Source organism: Rhinoraja longicauda, chromosome 2 (assembly GCF_053455715.1).
Source record: "Rhinoraja longicauda isolate Sanriku21f chromosome 2, sRhiLon1.1, whole genome shotgun sequence".
NCBI lineage: Eukaryota > Metazoa > Chordata > Chondrichthyes > Rajiformes > Arhynchobatidae > Rhinoraja > Rhinoraja longicauda.
Window position 1 is genome coordinate 108,589,604 of NC_135954.1, and position 20,736 is coordinate 108,610,339.

At 44.3% G+C, this 20,736-nt stretch overlaps 1 protein-coding gene across 3 annotated transcripts in view; it reads left to right on the top strand.

Moving 5' to 3' along the window:
* LOC144608161 (zinc finger protein 438-like) overlaps positions 1-20,736 on the top strand; it is a 204,731-nt gene that overhangs the window by 95,263 nt on the left and 88,732 nt on the right. For all 3 annotated transcript variants that reach the window (XM_078425604.1, XM_078425615.1, XM_078425625.1), the window contains exon 2: positions 17,985-18,073. In XM_078425604.1, coding sequence (XP_078281730.1) covers positions 17,985-18,073 — 89 coding nt within the window. The remainder of the gene's footprint in view (positions 1-17,984; positions 18,074-20,736) is intronic.

The window sequence follows — 20,736 nt, forward strand, 5'->3', positions numbered from 1 at the left end:
ACGATGTGAGAGAGGAGGTAAATACAGAAGTTAAAGTGTTGTACTTAAATGCGCGTAGTATAAAAAATAAAGTGGATGAGCTTGAGGCTCAGTTAGTCATGGGCAAGTATGATGTTGTAGGGATCACTGAGACATGGTTACAAGAGGACCAGGGCTGGGAACTGAATATTCAGGGGTACACAACGTATAGAAAAGACAGACAGGTGGGCAGAGGGGGTGGGGTTGCTCTGATGGTAAGGAATGATATTCGTTCCCTTGCAAGGGGTGACATAGAATCAGGAGATGTTGAATCAGTATGGATAGAAATGAGAAATTGTAAGGGTAAAAAGACCCTAATGGGAGTTATCTATAGGCCCCCAAACAGTAGCCTCGACATAGGGTGCAAGTTGAATCAGGAGATAAAATTGGCGTGTCAAAAATGTAATGCTACGGTGGTTATGGGAGATTTCAACATGCAGGTAGACTGGGAAAATCAGGTTGGAAATGGACCCCAGGAAAGAGAATTTGTAGAGTGCCTTCGAGATGGATTCTTAGAACAGCTTGTACTGGAGCCTACCAGGGAGAAGGCAATTCTGGATTTAGTGTTGTGTAATGATCCTGATCTGATAAGGGGACTAGAGGTAAAAGAGCCATTAGGAGGCAGTGATCACAACATGATAAGTTTTACTCTGCAAATGGAAAGGCAGAAGGGAAAATCGGAAGTGTCGGTATTACAGTATAGCAAAGGGGATTACAGAGGCATGAGGCGGGAGCTGGCCAAAATTGATTGGAAGGAGGCCCTAGCAGGGAAGACGGTAGAACAGCAATGGCAGGTATTCCTGGGAATAATGCAGAGGTTGCAGGATCAATTTATTCCAAAGAGGTGGAAAGACTCTAAGGGGAGTAAGAGACACCTGTGGCTGACGAGGGAAGTCAGGGACAGCATAAAAATTAAGGAGAGGAAGTATAACATAGCAAAGAAGAGTGGGAAGACAGAGGATTGGGACTCTTTTAAAGAGCAACAAAAGTTAACTAAAAAGGCAATACGGGGAGAAAAGATGAGGTACGAGGGTAAACTAGCCAATAATATAAAGGAGGATAGCAAAAGTTTTTTTAGGTACGTGAAGAGGAAAAAAATAGTCAAGGCAAATGTGGGTCCCTTGAAGACAGAAGCAGGGGAATTTATTATGGGGAACAAAGAAATGGCAGACGAGTTAAACCGTTACTTTGGATCTGTCTTCACTGAGGAAGATACACACAATCTCCCAAATGTTCTAGGGGCCGGAGAACCTAGGGTGATGGAGGAACTGAAGGAAATCCACATTAGGCAGGAAATGGTTTTGGGTAGACTGATGGGACTGAAGGCTGATAAATCCCCAGGGCCTGATGGTCTGCATCCCAGAGTACTTAAGGAGGTGGCTCTAGAAATAGTGGAAGCATTGGAGATCATTTTTCAATGTTCTATAGATTCAGGATCAGTTCCTGTGGATTGGAGGATAGCAAATGTTATCCCACTTTTTAAGAAAGGAGGGAGAGAGAAAACGGGTAATTATAGACCAGTTAGTCTGACATCAGTGGTGGGGAAGATGCTGGAGTCAATTATAAAAGACGAAATTGCTGAGCATTTGGATAGCAGTAACGGGATCATTCCGAGTCAGCATGGATTTACGAAGGGGAAATCATGCTTGACAAATCTACTGGAATTTTTTGAGGATGTAACTAGGAAAATTGACAAGGGAGAGTCAGTGGATGTGGTGTACCTCGACTTTCAGAAAGCCTTCGACAAGGTCCCACATAGGAGATTAGTGGGCAAAATTAGGGCACATGGTATTGGGGGTAGGGTACTGACATGGATAGAAAATTGGTTGACAGACAGAAAGCAAAGAGTGGGGATAAATGGGTCCCTTTCGGAATGGCAGGCAGTGACCAGTGGGGTACCGCAAGGTTCGGTGCTGGGACCCCAGCTATTTACGATATACATTAATGACTTAGACGAAGGGATTAAAAGTACCATTAGCAAATTTGCAGATGATACTAAGTTGGGAGGTAGTGTGAATTGTGAGGAAGATGCAATAAGGCTGCAGGGTGACTTGGACAGGTTGTGTGAGTGGGCGGATACATGGCAGATGCAGTTTAATGTAGGTAAGTGTGAGGTTATTCACTTTGGAAGTAAGAATAGAAAGGCAGATTATTATCTGAATGGTGTCAAGTTAGGAGGAGGGGGAGTTCAACGAGATCTGGGTGTCCTAGTGCATCAGTCAATGAAAGGAAGCATGCAGGTTCAGCAGGCAGTGAAGAAAGCCAATGGAATGTTGGCCTTCGTAACAAGAGGAGTTGAGTATAGGAGCAAAGAGGTCCTTCTACAGTTGTACCGGGCCCTGGTGAGACCGCACCTGGAGTACTGTGTGCAGTTTTGGTCTCCAAATTTGAGGAAGGATATTCTTGCTATGGAGGGCGTGCAGCGTAGGTTCACTAGGTTAATTCCCGGAATGGCGGGACTGTCGTATGTTGAAAGGCTGGAGCGATTGGGCTTGTATACACTGGAATTTAGAAGGATGAGGGGGGATCTTATTGAAACATATAAGATAATTAGGGGATTGGACACATTAGAGGCAGATAACATGTTCCCAATGTTGGGGGAGTCCAGAACAAGGGGCCACAGTTTGAGAATAAGGGGTAGGCCATTTAGAACGGAGATGAGGAAGAACTTTTTCAGTCAGAGGGTGGTGAAGGTGTGGAATTCTCTGCCTCAGAAGGCAGTGGAGGCCAGTTCGTTGGATGCTTTCAAGAGAGAGCTGGACAGAGCTCTTAAGGATAGCGGAGTGAGGGGGTATGGGGAGAAGGCAGGAACGGGGTACTGATTGAGAGTGATCAGCCATGATCGCATTGAATGGCGGTGCTGGCTCGAAGGGCTGAATGGCCTACTCCTGCACCTATTGTCTATTGTCTATTGTCTATTGTCTAACTGTACTGCTGCACCCTAAATTCCACCAACGTGCCGCCCTTAATTGTGCCTTGCGTAATAGAGTACCATCCAGTAGTCTGGAAAAACTGGTAGCCTGACACTACAAAACTACTGAGGTTGTTAGAATTTTGGAGTGTAGTTTAATTTAGTTTAGAGATACAATGTGGAAACAGGCCCTTCGGCCCACCGGGTCCGCACCGACCAGCGACCCCTGCACGTTAACACTATCCTACACCCACTAGGGACAATTTTTACATTTGCCCAGCCAATTAACCTCCATACCTGTACGTCTTTGGAGTGTGGGAGGAAACCGAAGATCTCGGAGAAAACCCACGCAGGTCACGGGGAGAACGTACAAACTCCGTACAGACGGCGCCCGTAGTCAGGATCGAACCTGAGTCTCCGGCGCTGCATTCGCTGTAAGGCAGCAACTCTACCGCTGCGCCACCGTGACAAGTAAGAGTTGTACGTCGCATGTTGATTGCGATGCATGTCCTCAATAACATTATGTATGCAGCAGCAAATACGATGCTGCTGGACCCACCGAGATCCACCAAGAGATTTTTTTATTTGTTGCAGCAAATTCCAGCATCTGCACTCTCTTGTGTCTCCAGTGCTGTTTATGCAGCAGGCTGTTCAACAGAAGTTCTGGGCAGGTGAGTTCTGGTTTATCAGGGAGTGTATTTTCCTCTTGCTGCTACTGCTGTTTACAGATTGCCTCGTGGCCAGGTCACTTTCTTCATGCTTTCTAACGAATGTGAACAAGCCTTTCTTTTGTTAGTGGAGGCTTGCTTGTGGAGGCAGTGTATTGGAGGAGTCACTTTCTTGTTACGCAGTGCACATCAAAAGTAAAACAAAATTAACAGTATGTTCTCAAGTGTGGTTTGCAATGCCTCTTTTTTTTCTTCACTGTTTCGGATGAGTAGGTTGGTTCCTTAAAAAAGAATGTCCTCCCTCTTTATATAACTCTGTATTTTAGATAACACAATTGACTTCCTGTGTTCAAGGTAGAAGAACCACACAACTAGTCTCTAAATGGCTTTCCTACTTTCACTGTCAAGTCAACACACATTTGCACACTGAGCCTATTACTGCAATTCATAATCCTGAAAACACTCTTCTGTGTAATCTGTGCTAAGAAATTAATTATGTAGGAAAAAACCGCAGATGCTGGTTTAAACCGAAGATAGGCACAAAAAGCTGGAGTATCTCAGCGGGCCAGATAGCATTTCTGGAGAAAAGGAATAGTTGATGTTTCGGGTCAAGACCCTTCTTTAATCTGATCCGCTGATTTACTCCAGCTTTTTGTGTCTATCTATCTATCTAATAAGTTAATTAATCTCCTGAATTAGGCGTGCAGTAATTTATATGCAGCAGGACGTATACTTTATCCCTACGTTACAAGATTAAAAGATTGAGAAAGCAATTGTAAATGAGAGTTGGTAAATTGGAATCGTACATCAAAAGAAAAATATCGAAAAAATAAATCAATAAAGCAAAATATATTTCATACAGCAATTTATGATGTGAGGAAATAACGTTGAACATTACACATAATAAATTGTTGTTTAAAAATGTTTTAAATGCATTTTATATATTTATATGGCACATACCAGGGCATTTCTTTGCCCACTGTTCAGTTCATAGCACACAGTAAAAATAAACTTGGATGAATTTTACACATGAATAGAATCTTCGAATCATATAACACGGAACCAGGTCCTTCAGCCCAATTTGTACATGCTGACAAAGGTGCCTTCCTCAACTAATCCTGTTGCCTGTGTTGGCCCATATCCTCCTGAACAAATGTCTTTGAAATGTTGTAATTGTACCAGCCTCTACCACTTCCCCTTACAGCTTAACCCACCAAAGTCTGTGTGAAAAAGCTGTCACTTGTGTCTGCTTTAAATCTTTCCCCTCTTGCCATAAATCTCTGTCCTCTAGTTTTGGACTCTGCTACCCTGTGGAAAAAAATGTGACCATTCACTGTGATGGATATTTCTTTTTTAAAATTTTGTGTTGGTTTGTGATTGTGTGTGTAATTGCTTCTTTTTATTGCTCTTATTGTTGGACTGTGGGTGACGAAATCTCGTACAAAAGACTTGTTTTTTTGGATGACAATAAAGGTTATTCTGATTCTGATTCTGATTAATTATGACCCCCCCCCCCCCCATAATTTTTATATAACTCTGTAAGGTCACCTACAGCTTCTTTGCTCCAGGTGAAAAAGACCCAGCCTTTCCAGTCTCTCCTGACAACTCAGTCACAAGGTCATAAGGAATAGGAGTCGTATAAGGCCATTCGGCCCATTAAATCTACTCCGCCATTCAATCATGGCTGATCTATCTCTCCCTCCTAAACCCATTCTCCTGCCTTCTCCCCATAACCCCTGACACCTGTACTAATCAAGAATCTATCTATCTCTGCCTTAAAAATATCCACTGACTTTGACTCCACAGCCTTCTGTGGCAAAAGAATTCCACAGATTCACCACCCTCTGACTAAAAAAAATTCTCCCCATCTCCTTCCTAAAAGAACGTCCTTTAATTCTGAGCCAATGACCTCTAGTTCTAGACTCTCCCACCAGTGGAAACATCCTCTCCACGTCCACTCTATCCAAGCCTTTCACTATTCTGTATGTTTCAATGAGGTCCTCCCCTTCATTTTTCTAACCAACGAGTACAGGCCCAGTGCTGACAAATGCTCATTATAGATCATCAGGTCTTCCAGGCCTGGCTACATTCTTATGCATCTTTTCTGCACCCACTTTAGCATAGTCCGATCCTTCCTACAGCGTGGCAGCCAGAACTGTGCGCGGTATCCCAGGTGTGTTCTCACCAGCGTCCCGTATAGTTGCAACATGGTGTTCCAACTCTTGCACTCTGTGACCTGGACAAGCAAGCATGCCACACACTGCCATCACCAACTTGTCTCCCTGAGTCGCCACTTTCGGGGAGCTATGTACTCGTACCCCAGGTACAGCAGTTGCACTCCACCACAGTTGTCAAGCCCCTGCCCCTCGCTGAGTATGCCGTGCCCTGATTTAACATCCTAAAGTGTATAATTTTGGGCTTGATCTCGAGTTAAGTTCAATCTACATTCCTTAGCCCACTTCCCCAATTGATGTATAAGAAAACAAATGCAGATGCTGGTATAAATCAAAGGTATTTATTCAAAAAATGCTGGAGTAATTCAGCAGGTCAGGCAGCATCTCGGGAGAGAAGGAATGGGCGACGTTTCGGGTCTCGACCCGAAACGTCGCCCATTCCTTCTCTCCCGAGATGCTGTCTGACCTGCTGAGTTACTCCGGCATTTTGTGAATAAATTCCCAATTGATGTAGAGCCTTTGTAACCTTCGATGTCCAGCGTGGTCCGGTCCACTACACCACCGGGTTTGGTGTCATCTGCAAACTTACTTACAAACATGCTCTGTGCATTCTTAGCCAAACCATTGCCATGTATGGCAATAGACAGGGGTGCCAGCACAGATCCCAGCGGCACTCCACTGCTCACTGACCTCCAATCTGCAGAACAGACCTCTGCCACTAACCCTTGACTCCTTCCACCACCAATTTTGTATCCAATTATCGCAAGCAGTGTCTACTATCCCCCATCAATCTTTGGCTTTCCGAATGCAGATATATCCTGCTTAATAGATCCCCACTAGTAACTTACCCCGCCACTGATGTAAGGCTCCCTGTATAAGAAGATAACTGCAGATGCTGGTACAAATCGAAGGTATTTATTCACAAAATGCTGGAGTAACTCAGCAGGTCAGGCAGCATCTCGGGAGAGAAGGAAGGGTCTCGACCCGAAACGTCACCCATTCCTTCTCTCCCGAGATGCTGCCTGACCTGCTGAGTTACTCCAGAATTTTGTGAATAAGGCTCCTTGTAGTTCCCTGATTTGTCCTTGCAACCCTTCTTCAATAAAAGCGCAACATTAGCCATCCTCCAATTATGTTCATAGGTTCTAGGAGTAGAATTAGGCCATTTTGACCATCATGCCCACTCCGCCATTCAATCATGGCTGATCTATCTTTCCCTCTCAGCCACATTCTATGTTTTTGATGTGTTTATGCTTTATTCAAAATTGTTAACTGTATGTTTGTGTTGTCATTTGTGAGCGGAGCACCAAGGCACATTCCTTGCATATGCACATACTTGGGCAATAAACCTATTCATTCATTCATTCATTCATTCATTCATTCATTCATTCATTCATTCATTCATAACCCCTGACATCTGTACTAATCAAGAATCTGTCAATCTCCACCTTAAAAATATCTATTCACTTGGCCTCCTCGGCTTTCTGTGGCAAAGAATTCCACAGATTCACCACCCTCTGACTAAAGAATTTTCTTCTCATCTCCCTTCTAAAATACGTCCTTTTATTCTGAAGCAATGGTCTCTGGTCCTAGGCTCTCCCACTAGTGGAAACATCCTCCCCGCATCCACTCTATCCAGGCCTTTCATATCATATCATATATCATATCATATATATACAGCGCGGAAACAGGCCTTTTCGGCCCACCAAGTCCGCGCCGCCCAGCGATCCCTGCACATTAACACTATCCTACACACACTAGGGACAATTTTTTACATTTACCCAGTCAAATTAACCTACATACCTGTACGTCTTTGGAGTGTGGGAGGAAACCGAAGATCTCGGAGAAAACCCACGCAGGTCACGGGGAGAACGTACAAACTCCTTACAGTACAGCACCCGTAGTCAGGATCGAACCTGAGTCTCCGGCGCTGCATTCGCTGTAAAGCAGCAACTCTACCGCTGCGCTACCGTGCTTTCACTGTTAGGTAAGTTTCAATGAGGCCACTCTTTATTGCCACCCTTTGCCTACTGCCAACCTGCTATTCATCCTAGTATCTTCCCTCTGATACCATGGCCTCTCATCTTTTTTAGCAGTCTCACGTGCGGCACCCTTATCAAAGGTCTTCTGAAAGTTCAGATAAACCACATCCACTGACTCTCCATTGTTTATCCTGCTATTTACTTCCTCAAAGAATTCCAACAGGTTGGTCAGGCAAGATCTCCCTTTCACAAAAACATGCCGGCTTCAGCTTATTTTATCATGTACTTCCAAGTACTCAGAAACCGCATCCCTTATAATGGACTCTAATCCAACCACTGGAGTTAGGTTAACCGGCCTACAGTTTCCATTCTTCTGCTTCGCTCCCTTGAATAGCGGAGTAATATTCGTGATTTTCTTATCGTCTGGAGCTGCTACATGCCTGTCCGTGTCCTGAGGTCTTACTACTCACCAGAGTAATTTAGACCCTCCTGGGTAGATCTAGCAAATCTCCATGTCAATATATAGGTCTCCCTCCAGTTCAGATGCAATCCAAACTCTCTTGTACTGGTCGCCTTTGCCCCAGAAGAGACCTCAATAGTCCGGGGACCTAAATTCCTCCATCATTCTCCTGCTGCTTATCCATGCATTGATCTGTCCTATGCTCCTTTTCCTACTGTCACTAATATGTGGCACGAGGAACAATCCAGAGATTACAGCCCATGTGGTCTTTCTGTTTAACCTTTAGCTTAACTCTGAAGAAGGGTCCCGACCCGACACGTCATTCACTCATTCTCTCCGGAGACGCTGCCTTGTCCCGCTGAGTTACTCCAGCATTTTGTGTCTATCTTTGGTTTAAACCAGCATCTGACAGTTCCTTCCGACGCACTCTACATTTACACTGCCGGACATCAAGAGGTTTTGTTACTTAAAACTTTCACTCTCGGCCGAAAACCTTTCAGCTGCACCCCACATATTTTTGAAGATGAATCCTACTGAGTGGTGTTGAAAGAATCCAAAAATTCCCTTGGTATGTTGTTCAGAGGCAGTCTGAACTAAAAAAGGCGCAACTTAATTTAAAAAAAAATATCTGGTTATATATATTTTTTATGTAAGTGATGGTCACGGAATTTATTCCCATGGAACACACTGCCTGAGTGGGTGGTGGAGGAAGGTACTCTTACAAATCAGCAAATTTGCAGATGACACAAAGCTGGGTGGCAGTCTGAACTGTGAGGAAGATGCTATGAGGTTGCAGGGTGACTTGGACAGGTTGTGTGAGTGGGTGGATGCATGGCAGATGCAGTTTAATGTGGATAAGTGTGAGGTTATCCACTTTGGTGGTAAGAATAGGAAGGCAGAGTATTATCTGAATGGTGTCAAGTTAGGAAAAGGGGACGTACAACGAGATCTGGGTGTCCTAGTGCATCAGTCACTGAAAGGAAGCATGCAGGTACAGCAGGCAGTGAAGAAAGCCAATGGAATGTTGGCCTTCATAACAAGAGGAGTTGAGTATAGGAGCAAAGAGGTCCTTCTGCAGTTGTACAAGGCCCTAGTGAGACCGTACCTGGAGTACTGTGTGCAGTTTTGGTCTCCAAATTTGAGGAAGGATATTCTTGCTATTGAGGGCATGCAGGGATTAACGAATTCCTAGGTTAATTCCCGGAATGGCGGGACTGTCATATGTTGAAAGACTGGAGCGACTAGGCTTGTATACACTGGAATTTAAAAGGATGAGAGGAGATCTTATCGAAATGTATAAGATTATTAAGGGGTTGGACACGATAGAGGCAGGAAACATGTTCCCAATGTTGGGGGAGTCCAGAACAAGGGGCCACAGTTTAAGAATAAGGGGTAGGCCATTTAGAACTGAGATAAGGAAAAACATTTTCAGTCAGAGAGTTGTGAATCTGTGGAATTCTCTGCCTCAGAAGGCAGTGGAGGCCAATTCTCTGAATGCATTCAAGAGAGAGCTAGATAGAGCTCTTAATGATAGCAGAGTCAGGGGGTATGGGGAGAAGGCAGGAACGGGGTACTAATTGAGAATGATCAGCCAATGGCGGTGTTGGCTCGAAGGGCCGAATGGCCTCCTCCTGCACCTATTGTCTATTGTCTATTGTCTCACGACATTAAGTATCTAGATTAGCACCTGGAGCCTGGCATGTAAGGCTATAAACCACGTACAGAAATGAAACTTGATGGTCGACATACAGAGACAGTGGGCCAAAGGTCATCTTTGACTATCTTTGTATCATTGCTGATTCAGAATCCTGTATCTCTTGATGTAACGGAATTGTGAGTTTTTTCATCTGATAGATCATAGTAATTTTACACGTCTCATTCTGCTCTCTCGTCAGTCTTTGCTCCATAGGAAACAGCCTCCCCTTGACACTACGGTATAGATTGCGCATTGTGTTTTTCAGTGCATCAGAAATTTGCGTGATACCAATCACTCCAAATCAGTGAATTCATTTAGCCCTTAAAAATTCTCAAATGGAACTTATTTTCCTATTTCATCTGCAGTAATTTCTTTGCTGGAGCACTGTGTTGTCTCATCTAAGCCATCGTGTCTCTGTGCGCAGCTAGGCAAACAGAGTTGTCAGCTTATTTTAATGGAAGACAATTTGACATTGCACCTCCACCCTCATTGTTCAGACAGAAGTTGCAATGCCTTGCTTGAGACTAGCTGAATTAATCCGTACACGGGTCTTCCTGAATGATGTGGGTCAGTGTGACATTATTGGCCAGGGGCAGGTCTGCCTTGCTATTAAATCAAATGGCTGACAATTTACCGAATGAGGTAGAGTGCTGATCAAAGGTACTAGAGGAACAAGATGGATCACTCCGTTGAAATCGCCTATACTGAAGTGCAGTATGCAAAGGAGCCATTTTAGTAGGCAAAACCCGCCGTTCGTTATGCCTCTCGCAGTGCAGTCAGTGTTTTGGGGGGAACAGTATGTGTGATGATACTGTTAAAATGCAGAATATATCTCATCTATCAATTCACAGATTTTTGTTATTTTTCTTTTAAAATGTTTAAAAGGTTAGGTGACTGGGCAAATGCATGGCAGATGCAGTATAATGTGGATAAATGTGAGGTTATCCACTTTGGTGGCAAGAACAGGAAAGCAGACTATTACCTGAATGGTGGCCGATTAGGAGAAGGGGAGATGCAACGAGACCTGGGTGTCGTGGTACACCAGTCATTGAAAGTAGGCATGCAGGTGTAGCAGGCAGTGAAGAAAGCGAATGGTATGTTGGCATTCATAGCGAGGGGATTTGAGTATAGGAGCAGGGAGGTTCTGCTGCAGTTGTACAGGGTATTGGTGAGACCACACCTGGAGTATTGCGTACAGTTTTAGTCTCCTAATCTGAGGAAAGACATTCTTGCCATAGAGGGAGTACAGAGAAGGTTCACCAGATTGATTCCTGGGATGGCAGGACTTTCATATGAAGAAAGACTGGATAGACTCGGCTTGTACTCGCTGGAATTTAGAAGATTGAGGGGGGATCTTATAGAAACTTACAAAATTCTTAACGGGTTGGAGAGGCTAGATGCAGGAAGATTGTTCCCGATGTTGGGGAAGTCCAGAACAAGGGGTCACAGTTTAAGGATAAGGGGGGAAGTCTTTTAGGACCGAGATAAGAAAGTTTTGTTTTCACACAGAGAGTGGTGAATCTGTGGAATTCTCTGCCACAGAAGGTAGTTGAGGCCAGTTCATTGGCTATATTTAAGAGGGAGTTAGATGTGGCCCTTGTGGCTAAAGGGATCAGGGGGTATGGAAAGAAGGCAGGTACGGGATACTGAGTTGGATGATCAGCCATGATCATAATTGAATGGCGGTGCAGGCTCGAAGGGCTGAATGGCCTACTCCTGCACCTATTTTCTATGTTTCTGTAAGTTTCTGCCTACTAAAATGGTGTCATGACATATTACGGTTTTTAGGGTCGAGTGGTCTATCTTGTGCACACACGTTCCCCTTATGCTTTGTAATGAAGATGTCTGCAAAGAGATGGGAATTATATCTAAAGTGTTCCAATTGCTTTATTACATTGCTACTCAAAATACTTCCTTGGGATTGTTTGTCGGTAACCCATGTTCAACGTCATCATTTGAGACTCTGAGGTAAACCTCAAGAAAAAATAAAATTCTGCACCTCTTGCATCATCTGCTATAAAAAGAGCGATGAATAATCAAGCTCAAATGTCAATGAGTAAACCTCCTGTGTGATAACTGTCAGTGTCGAGTATTTTGGTATTTCCCTATTACTCAACATAGATAGGCACCACACAACTCGTTTCTCACAAACTTTGAATAAAACAGTCCGATTTAAAATCTTTCCAGTAATTGTGTCACCATTGATCGGGTTAGATGCACAGAGTCACTTGCTCAGAGTAGGTAAATCGAGGACCAGAGGACATAGGTTTAAGGTGAAGGGGAATAGATTTGATAGGAATCTGAGGGGTAACTTTTTCAGAGAAAGGGTGGTGGGTTTATGGACAATAGACAATAGACAGTTGGTGCAGGAGTAGGCCATTCGGCCCTTCGAGCCAGCACCACCATTCAATGTGATCATGGCTGATCATTCACAATCAGTACCCCGTTCCTGCCTTCTCCCCATACCCCCTGACTCTGCTATCTTTAAGAGCTCTATCTAGCCTCTCTTGAAAGCATCCAGAGAATTGGCCGCCACTGCCTTCTGAGGCAGAGAATTCCACAGATTTACAACTCTCTGAGTGAAAAAGCTTTTCCTCATCTCCGTTCTAAATGGCCTACCCCTTATTCTTAAACTGTGGCCCCTGATTCTGGACTACCCCAACATTGGGAACATGTTTCCTGCCTCTAACGAGTCCAATCCCTTAATAATCCTATATGTTTCAATAAGATCCCCTCTCATCTAAATTCCAGTGTATACAAGCCTAGTTGCTCCAGTCTTTCAACATATGACAGTCCCGCCATTCTGGGAATTAACCTAGTGAACCAACGCTGCACTCCCTCAATAGCAAGAATGTCCTTCCTCAAATTTGGAACGAGCTGCCAGAGGAGGTAGTTGGGGCAGGGACTATCCCAACGTTTAAGAAACAGTTAGACAAGTAAATGATAGGAAAGGTTTGGACAGATATGGGCCAAAGGTGGGACTAGTGTAGCTGGGACATGTTGCCGGTGTGGGCAAGTTGGGCCGAGGGGCCTGTTTCCACTTTGTATGAGTCAGTGACTCTATACGGTTCCACCGAGGAGTCTTTAGATTTTTTTAATTGAATAGTTGAGACACCATCAGTGGGGGGCTGGCCTTTTGCACCAGAATCCTGAAATGGCAGTTCATAGAGTTGTACAGCCCAATAGTGGACCCTTGTGGCCCAACCCATCCATGTTGAGCATGATGTCAATCTACACTCATCCCATTTCACTGCTTTAAACACATATTCCTCTACTTCTTTCCTATCCAAGCACCTGCCAAATTCCTTTTAACAGTTGTAATTGTACTTGGTGCCATTTAGTGCTGTGGCAGTTCGATTCATATAACCATAACCAGCTTAGTTTAGTTTAGAGAGCCAGCACGGAAACAGGCCCTTCGGCCCATCAAGTCTGCACCGACCAATGATCCCCGCGCATTGACGCTACCCTACACACACTAGGAACAATTTTACATTTACCCCAAGCCAATTAACCTACAAACTTGTAGGTCTTTGGAGTGTGGGAGGAAACCAAAGATATTGGAGAAAGTCCACGCAGGTCACAGGGAGAACGTACAAACTCTGTACAGACAAGCACCTGTAGTCGGGATCGAACACGGGGCTCAGGCGCTGTAAGGCAGTAGCTCTACCACTATGCCATCATCTGTGGAAAAACCTGTCCCTTGAATATGCTTTGCATTCTCCCCTCTGACCGTAAACATTTTTTTGAATAATCTCCCATCCTGGGAAAAAGTCTGTGATCATTCTCATTATCTACTCCGTTCATGATTTTATAATCTTCTATTCCACCAGGTGGCGCTGTCAGCAATTGCAGCCTCGCCAACGGTCTGTCTTTTCATCTTTTTTTGTTATTTTAAGTGTTTTAAAAAAGTGAATGTTCTCTGGTTTGTTTTATGTGGGGGGGGGATCTTTTTTTCAATCTCTTACCTTATCGGAGATGCGATCGTTTTCCGGATCGTATCTCCGGTCGTTCTGCGGCCTAACTTCATGGAGCTGGCGGCCTTGCTTGAGACTGACTTTGAGTCCCACCGCGGGGACGTGGACTTACCATCGTAGCCTGCGATCCCTTGCCTGGGATCGATGCTTCAACTGCGGCCTGTGGATTTCACCATCGAGGTGCTCGCAGTCTTGGGTAGTGACCGATGTTGGGAAGCTCCAAATCGCAGAAGGTTCGACTAGCCCCGACCCGAGGTCGATCGCCCGGCATGAGGGAGCTGAGATTCCCCCCCGATGCAGGAGCTCGTTCGCCCCGACTTGGAAGGCCCAACCGCCGGCTACGGGAGTCAAGATCGTCCCGACAATGGAAGGCTCGAAGCCGCTGACCGTGGGAGAACAAAGAAGGGAAGAGATTGACCGTTTTTTTCGCCTTCCATCACAGTGAGGAAATGAGGAGGAGTCGCTGTGGAGGATGATTATGTTAAAATGTATTTTGTGTGTTCTGTTGCTTTTTGTTGGTATGACTGTATGGTAAATGAAATTCCTCGTATGTTGCAAAACATACTTGGCTAATAAAGTATGATTATGATTATATGGTCACCCCTCAGCCTCCTCCTATGTTCCAGAGAGAGAAACTGAACATCCCATCTCTCCTCATAACTATAGTCCTCCAATTCAGCAATATCCTGGTCTGTGAAGATGCATGAAACGTTTCTTCTGGATAATACTGGTAACAGAAAAATGGGATTTCCTACGAAGGTAAATTCCCCTTCTTGAGGAACGAAGCTTTATTTTGTTATTTAACTGGATGAAATGTTTTTTTTTTTCAGTTTAAGCTCAACCTTGAATTTATTCCAAGTTGAGACCAACCAAGATCTTTGGTTTCTTATCTCCCTCTCAGTTCAGAGTGTCTCGCAACTACACCAGGGTTGATAACAACATGTAGGCTTTAAAGTAAATTGTGTAATTTTGTGTAAATTATTGTTTTCAGTAAGTTTAGGAATGAGCAATAGTGAGGGAAAGAAATAAGAGCACCAGCAAGATTGGCATTCTCCGAAGGTTTGTCAGCTTGAGTCTCCAGGACACCAAAATCGTAGAGACGGAAGGGAATGGAATTTTGCAAATGTATCTGTACATGAACATAACTTGATAGCAGCTGGGCATTTGTTGTTCACTTGTGTGTTCATGTTTCCTCACAAGTCTTGCTTTGAACGCACTCTTCAGCAATACATTTGTAAACCCAGAATTATATTAATTTACGTAGCACACCCACTATAACAGGTGCACTGGAAGCCAAACCACAGAGGAATATTTGCTTCATTAAACACAAGCTGTTTTTTAAAGTTAATTTACATAATTAACTTCTAATGCATGGTAGAAAAGGATAGATTGTGGGAGACCCATGGGGCACTGCCTTAATCCCACTGTGAATCTGAGCAGGTAACTAAATCCCTAACCTCAGCTGAATACCATACCAATGTTTAATGTTTGTTTCCTTGAATTATGAGAGTGGGTGTAAGATGATGTCGTTGAAAACAACAAAATGAGAGTTGTCGGAGGGCTGTTGAAATATTCCTAGTGCAGGGAGGAACTGCAAAAAGGCCAGCTGAAAGGAATTAGGTTGGAAGAATATTTGGTTTAGTTTGGTATATTATTATCAAATGTAATGAGATACAGCGAAAAACGTTGTTTAGTGTGCTGTCCAGGCAAAACGTACCATGTGTGAGTATATCAAGTGGTGGAAGAAAATAACAGAGTACAGTAGATAATGTAACAGCTATTGAGAAAGCGCAGATAAAAAAAATGTGCAAGGTCTGCAATGAGGTAGATTGGAAAGTCAGATATTCTTCCTTGGCATATAAGAGGGGATGACGCTATTCTTGCATCTGGCCATGGAGTCACACAGCACGGAAACAGGCGTTTTTGTCCATGCCGACCCAGGTGTCCCATCTACAATCATCTCACCTGACCGCATGTGGCCCACATCCCTCCAAACCGTTCCTACCCACTAACCGGCGGTCCAAGCGCCTTTTAAATGTTGATGGAATGGTGGAATGTGCCTCCAAACCTTTGTGTCTTCTGCCCAACTGGAGAGGGGGAGAACAGAGAATGGCGGGGTTGTGAATGACCGTTGAGGTTCGTTGAGGTTGCTGGCTGCTTTTCCAAAGCAGCGTGAAGCACACATGCGGTCGATGGGTGGGAGAAGTGTGATCGGCTGGGCTGCGTGTACACCTCTCTGCAATTTCTGGTGGACATTCCAGCAGGATGGTGTTTCCCGTTGACCTGTAAGCGATGGGCCACTTGTACTGGACAAGGCTGACTGGGAGGCTTTGTAGGATGGTGGATGTCAGAACCACCGGACATTAGTCATTAAGGCACACTACCTTAATTCTCTTTGGCACTGGGATGATAGTGGCATTCTGAAAGCAGGTGGAAACCTCGACTTAAGAGGAGGGAGAGCCTAAAGATGCCTGCGAATGCTTCTGCCAACTGGTCAGCATTGATTCTGAGGAGCTGACTGGATCTCATCCACGTTAGTTACTTCCTGTAGGTTCACTATTTATTCACAAAATGCTGGAGTAACTCAGCAGGTCAGGCAGCAACTCGGGAGATAAGGAATGGGTGACGTTCCGGGTCGAGACCCTTCTTCGTGATCCTGTAGGTTCACTCTCAAGAAGGCTGATCCGACATCTGGGCTGTCAATTTGGTGGCAATTAATTAATTGGGTGACAATTATCAACATTTTGTACATATTTATGGACAAAAAAACCCCAAATATTAATCAGTGATTATCTTGATGGAAGATACCCAATGGACAAGAAAAAAAACTTATTTGGAAGGATAATTTAACCTGCAAGATAAAGCTGACGACACTTATAATAAAATTGCACATGTGTCGAGGACCCATGTTGATCAGACGCTCACCAGCAGTAGTTATGAGAAATGTGTTTCAAGGCTGCAGTTGTTAATTTAGGTCCCATTAATATCAAGTGGCACCTTGCAATTTTAAAATACTTCAAATAATAATTGAAGTTTAACAACATGGTTGTCAGTTATCAATTAAAAGTTGTGCGGAATGCATGACAAAAGGGGTGATGTGCCCAATTTTAATGAGCGAATTTGGTTTGATTTGTTCTTTGACTCCGTTCGTGCGGCGCGCTTGGTAAAGTTTGTAGGCTGCTGAGCGTGGATTACTGAAGCCACAGCTGTTGGAGTTCTTGTAAATCTAGATTAGAACGTGAGCGAAGCATTACACGTGAGGGCTTTCATTTCTGCAAATCAAGTTATGTTGCACTGTTGTGATTTTGATCTAATCGTAACAGAACGAGATTGTACAACTGGTCAGAAATTGTCCTAACCCTGCAAAGCATTGACTATGAATTTCTCAGCTTGTATTTAATTAGATAATACGGTGATTAGATCTCAAATGGTCCAGTGAAAAGCTTTTGTTGCGTGCTATCCAGTCAGCGGAAAGACAATACATGTTCACAGTCGAGCCATTTACAGTGTATAGACAGACACATGACGAGGGAATAATGTTTAGTGCGTGGTTTTTGATGTTTTTTCGATGGAAGTTTAAGAAAACCGTGGACAAAATTCAGTCGGGCCAGTGGCTTTCCAATGGAATAACATCGTATATGAAAATTCATTGGATTTTCCACTGTTGAAGGAGTTGGCTGGAGGAAGGAATAGGTGGTCCACATTCAGCTGGTGCTTAGATTTGCCATCACAGTTCTGGGCACTTTTGAGCTGATCAGTATAAGAAAATAACTGCAGATGCTGGTACAAATCGAAGGTATTTATTCACAAAATGCTGGAGTAACTCAGCAGGTCAGGCAGCATCTCAGGAGAGAAGGAATGGGTGACGTTTCGGGTCGAGACCCTTCTTTAGACTGATCAGTGATGGTAGCACCCTTTTTGTTAACCCAGCATTCCTGGGATATGAGAATACTCAAACACCGCTATTCTACCACTGCCAGAGGAACTTAAGTTGGACCACAAGTTCGCATCGGCTTAGATTTGGCAAAGATTGCAGCAATTACTTATCACTGTTTTCTAATGGTATCTAATCTCATGAATATGTTTGTTTGTTTTTTGCAGCCAAGCATCAATTATTAATGAATGAAGATCCCAATGGCTGTTTGAAAGGAGTCAGCGAAGAGTCGTCAAGGAAAGAAACTATGTTTCAGGTAAACCACAGATGCAAGATGCTGGAATATTGAGCAAAAAACAAAGTCCTGGAGCAACAGCGGATCAGGCAGATGCTGTCCAAACGACAGTAAATTGGTGTAATTAAATAGGGATTCATCTTTTATCCCCTGTGTGGCTGCAAGACGTATAGGTTTTTTTTCAAAAGTAAGCCAGGAGAAATGTAAGATGCAATTAAATTTAATTATACAAAAATTGCAGCAAAGTTTGCACTGTACTTTAATAATTTTTTTGCTAAGCAGGTTTCAAGGAACTATAATTATCCACCTCCTGAGTTCTTTGCCTCAGCTGGACAGTTGATGGACCTCCCCCATTTGATTCACAGGATTAAGGAATCAAATGCCCTTGTAGGACATGAGCATTCAATTTAAACTGCTGATTGCATCACTGAGGGAATTTAGCATTTCTTGAGGCACTCTTCTTTAGGTGATAGTTTAATTGGGAATCTGTTCTCTGTACAAACGTAGGCTCGGCGATCGTTTCGCTCAACACCTCCGCTCAGTCCGACTCAACCAACCTAATCTCCCGGTCGCTCAGCACTTCAACTCCCCCTCCCACTCCCAGTCTGACCTTTCTGTCCTGGGCCTCCTCCATTGCCATAGTGAGGCCCACCGCAAATTGGAGGAATAGCATCTCATATTTCGCCTGGGCAGTTTACACCCCAGTGGTATGAACATTGACTTCTCTAACTTCAGATAGTTCCTCTGTCCCTCTCCTTCCCCTCCCCCTTTCCAGTTCTCCCACTGTCTTCCTTTCTCCTACTACATAGAGTTCTCTCCTACTAGAGTTCTCGGGGCTAGCGGAATCAAGGGATATGGGGAGAAGGCAGGCACGGGGTATTGATTGGGGACGATCAGCCATGATCACAATGAATGGCGGTGCTGGCTCGAAGGGCCGAATGGCCTCCTCCTGCTCCTATTTTCAATGTTTCTATGTACAGGAGATTCACATAGTGGTTTAACATAGCATGACAAAGTTTCAGGAGGAGTAGGGAGTGTTGGCATCGGAGACAAAAAGGACCGAAACCATCAGGACCAAAATCAGAGTGATCAGTTGCTGCTGTTATGCAATCTGCTCTCTGTCAATTTTGCCACATTATTTTACCACAGCGATAATCATTGCTTTCCAAAACGTCATTATCTATATCCTTCTCACACCCCCCTCTCGTGCTTTGCCAACCAATTGTCCCATTTTGTTTGAAGATCGACACAAAAAAGCTGGAGTAACTCAGCGGGTCAGACTGGTCTTGTGTCCGAAGAAGGGTCTCGACCTGAAACGTCACCTATTCCTTTTCTCCAGAGATGCTGCCTGACCCGCTGTTTTACTCCAGCTTTTTGTGTCACTAGCAAGTAACACTAGCAAGTTTGCGGATGACACAAAGTTGGGTGGCAGTGTGAACTGCGAAGAAGATGTTAGGAGGTTGCAGGGTGACCTGGACAGGTTGAGTGAGTGGGCAGATGCATGGCAGATGCAGTATAATGTAGATAAATGTGAGGTTATCCACTTTGGCGGCAAAAACAAGGAGGCAGATTATTATCTCAATTATGTCAGATTAGGTAAAGGTGAAGTGCAACGAGACCTGGGTGTCCTTGTACACCAGTCACTGAAAGTAAACATGCAGGCACAGCAGGCAGTGAAGAAAGCTAATGGCATGCATGTTGGCCTTCATAACGAGAGGATTTGAGTATAGGTCCTTATGCAGTTGTATTGGGCCCTGGTAAGACCACATCTCGAGTATTGTGTGCAGTTTTGGTCTCCCAATTTGAGGATTTGCTATTTGCTACTGACGTAGTGCAGGGTAGGTTCACGAGATTGATCCCTGGGATGGAGGGACTATCATATGAGGAAAGATTGGAAAGACCGGGCTTGTACTCACTGGAGTTTAGAAGGATGAGAGGGGATCTTATAGAGGCGTATAAAATTATAAAAGACTGGACAACCTAAATGCAGGAAAAAGGTTCCCAATGTTGGGCAAGTCCAGAACCAGGGGCCACAGTCCAAGAATAAAGGGGAGGCAATTTAAAACTGAGGTGAGAAGAAACTTTTTCACCCAGAGAGTTGTGAATTTGTGGAATTCTCCACCACAGAACGCAGTGGAGGCCAATTCACTGGATGAATTTGAAAGAGAGTTAGATCGAGCACTAGGGGCTAGTGGAATCAAGGGATATGGGGAGAAGGCAGGCACAGGTTACTTACGGATTGTAAGTTACTGATTGTTACTCCCATTCCCAGTCTGACCTTTTTGTCATGGGCCTCCTCCAGTGCCATAATGAGGCCCACCAGAAATTGGAGGAACAGCACCTCATATTTTGCTTGGGCAGCTTGCAGCCCAGCGGTATGAACATTGACCTCTCCAACTTTAGATAGTTCCTCTGTCCCTCTCTTCCCCTCCCCATTCCTAGTTCTCCCTCTATCTTCCTGTCTCCACCTATATCCTTCCTTTGTCCCGCCCCCCTGACATCAGTCTGATGAAGGGTCTTGACCCGAAACGTCACCCATTCCTTCTCTCCTGAGATGCTGCCTGACCCGCTGAGTTACTCCGGCATTTTGTGAATAAATACCTTCGATTTGTACCAGCATCTGCAGTTATTTTCTTACACTACCTGTTGCTCCACTGACTGTGGAGGATCAGCCATGATCACAA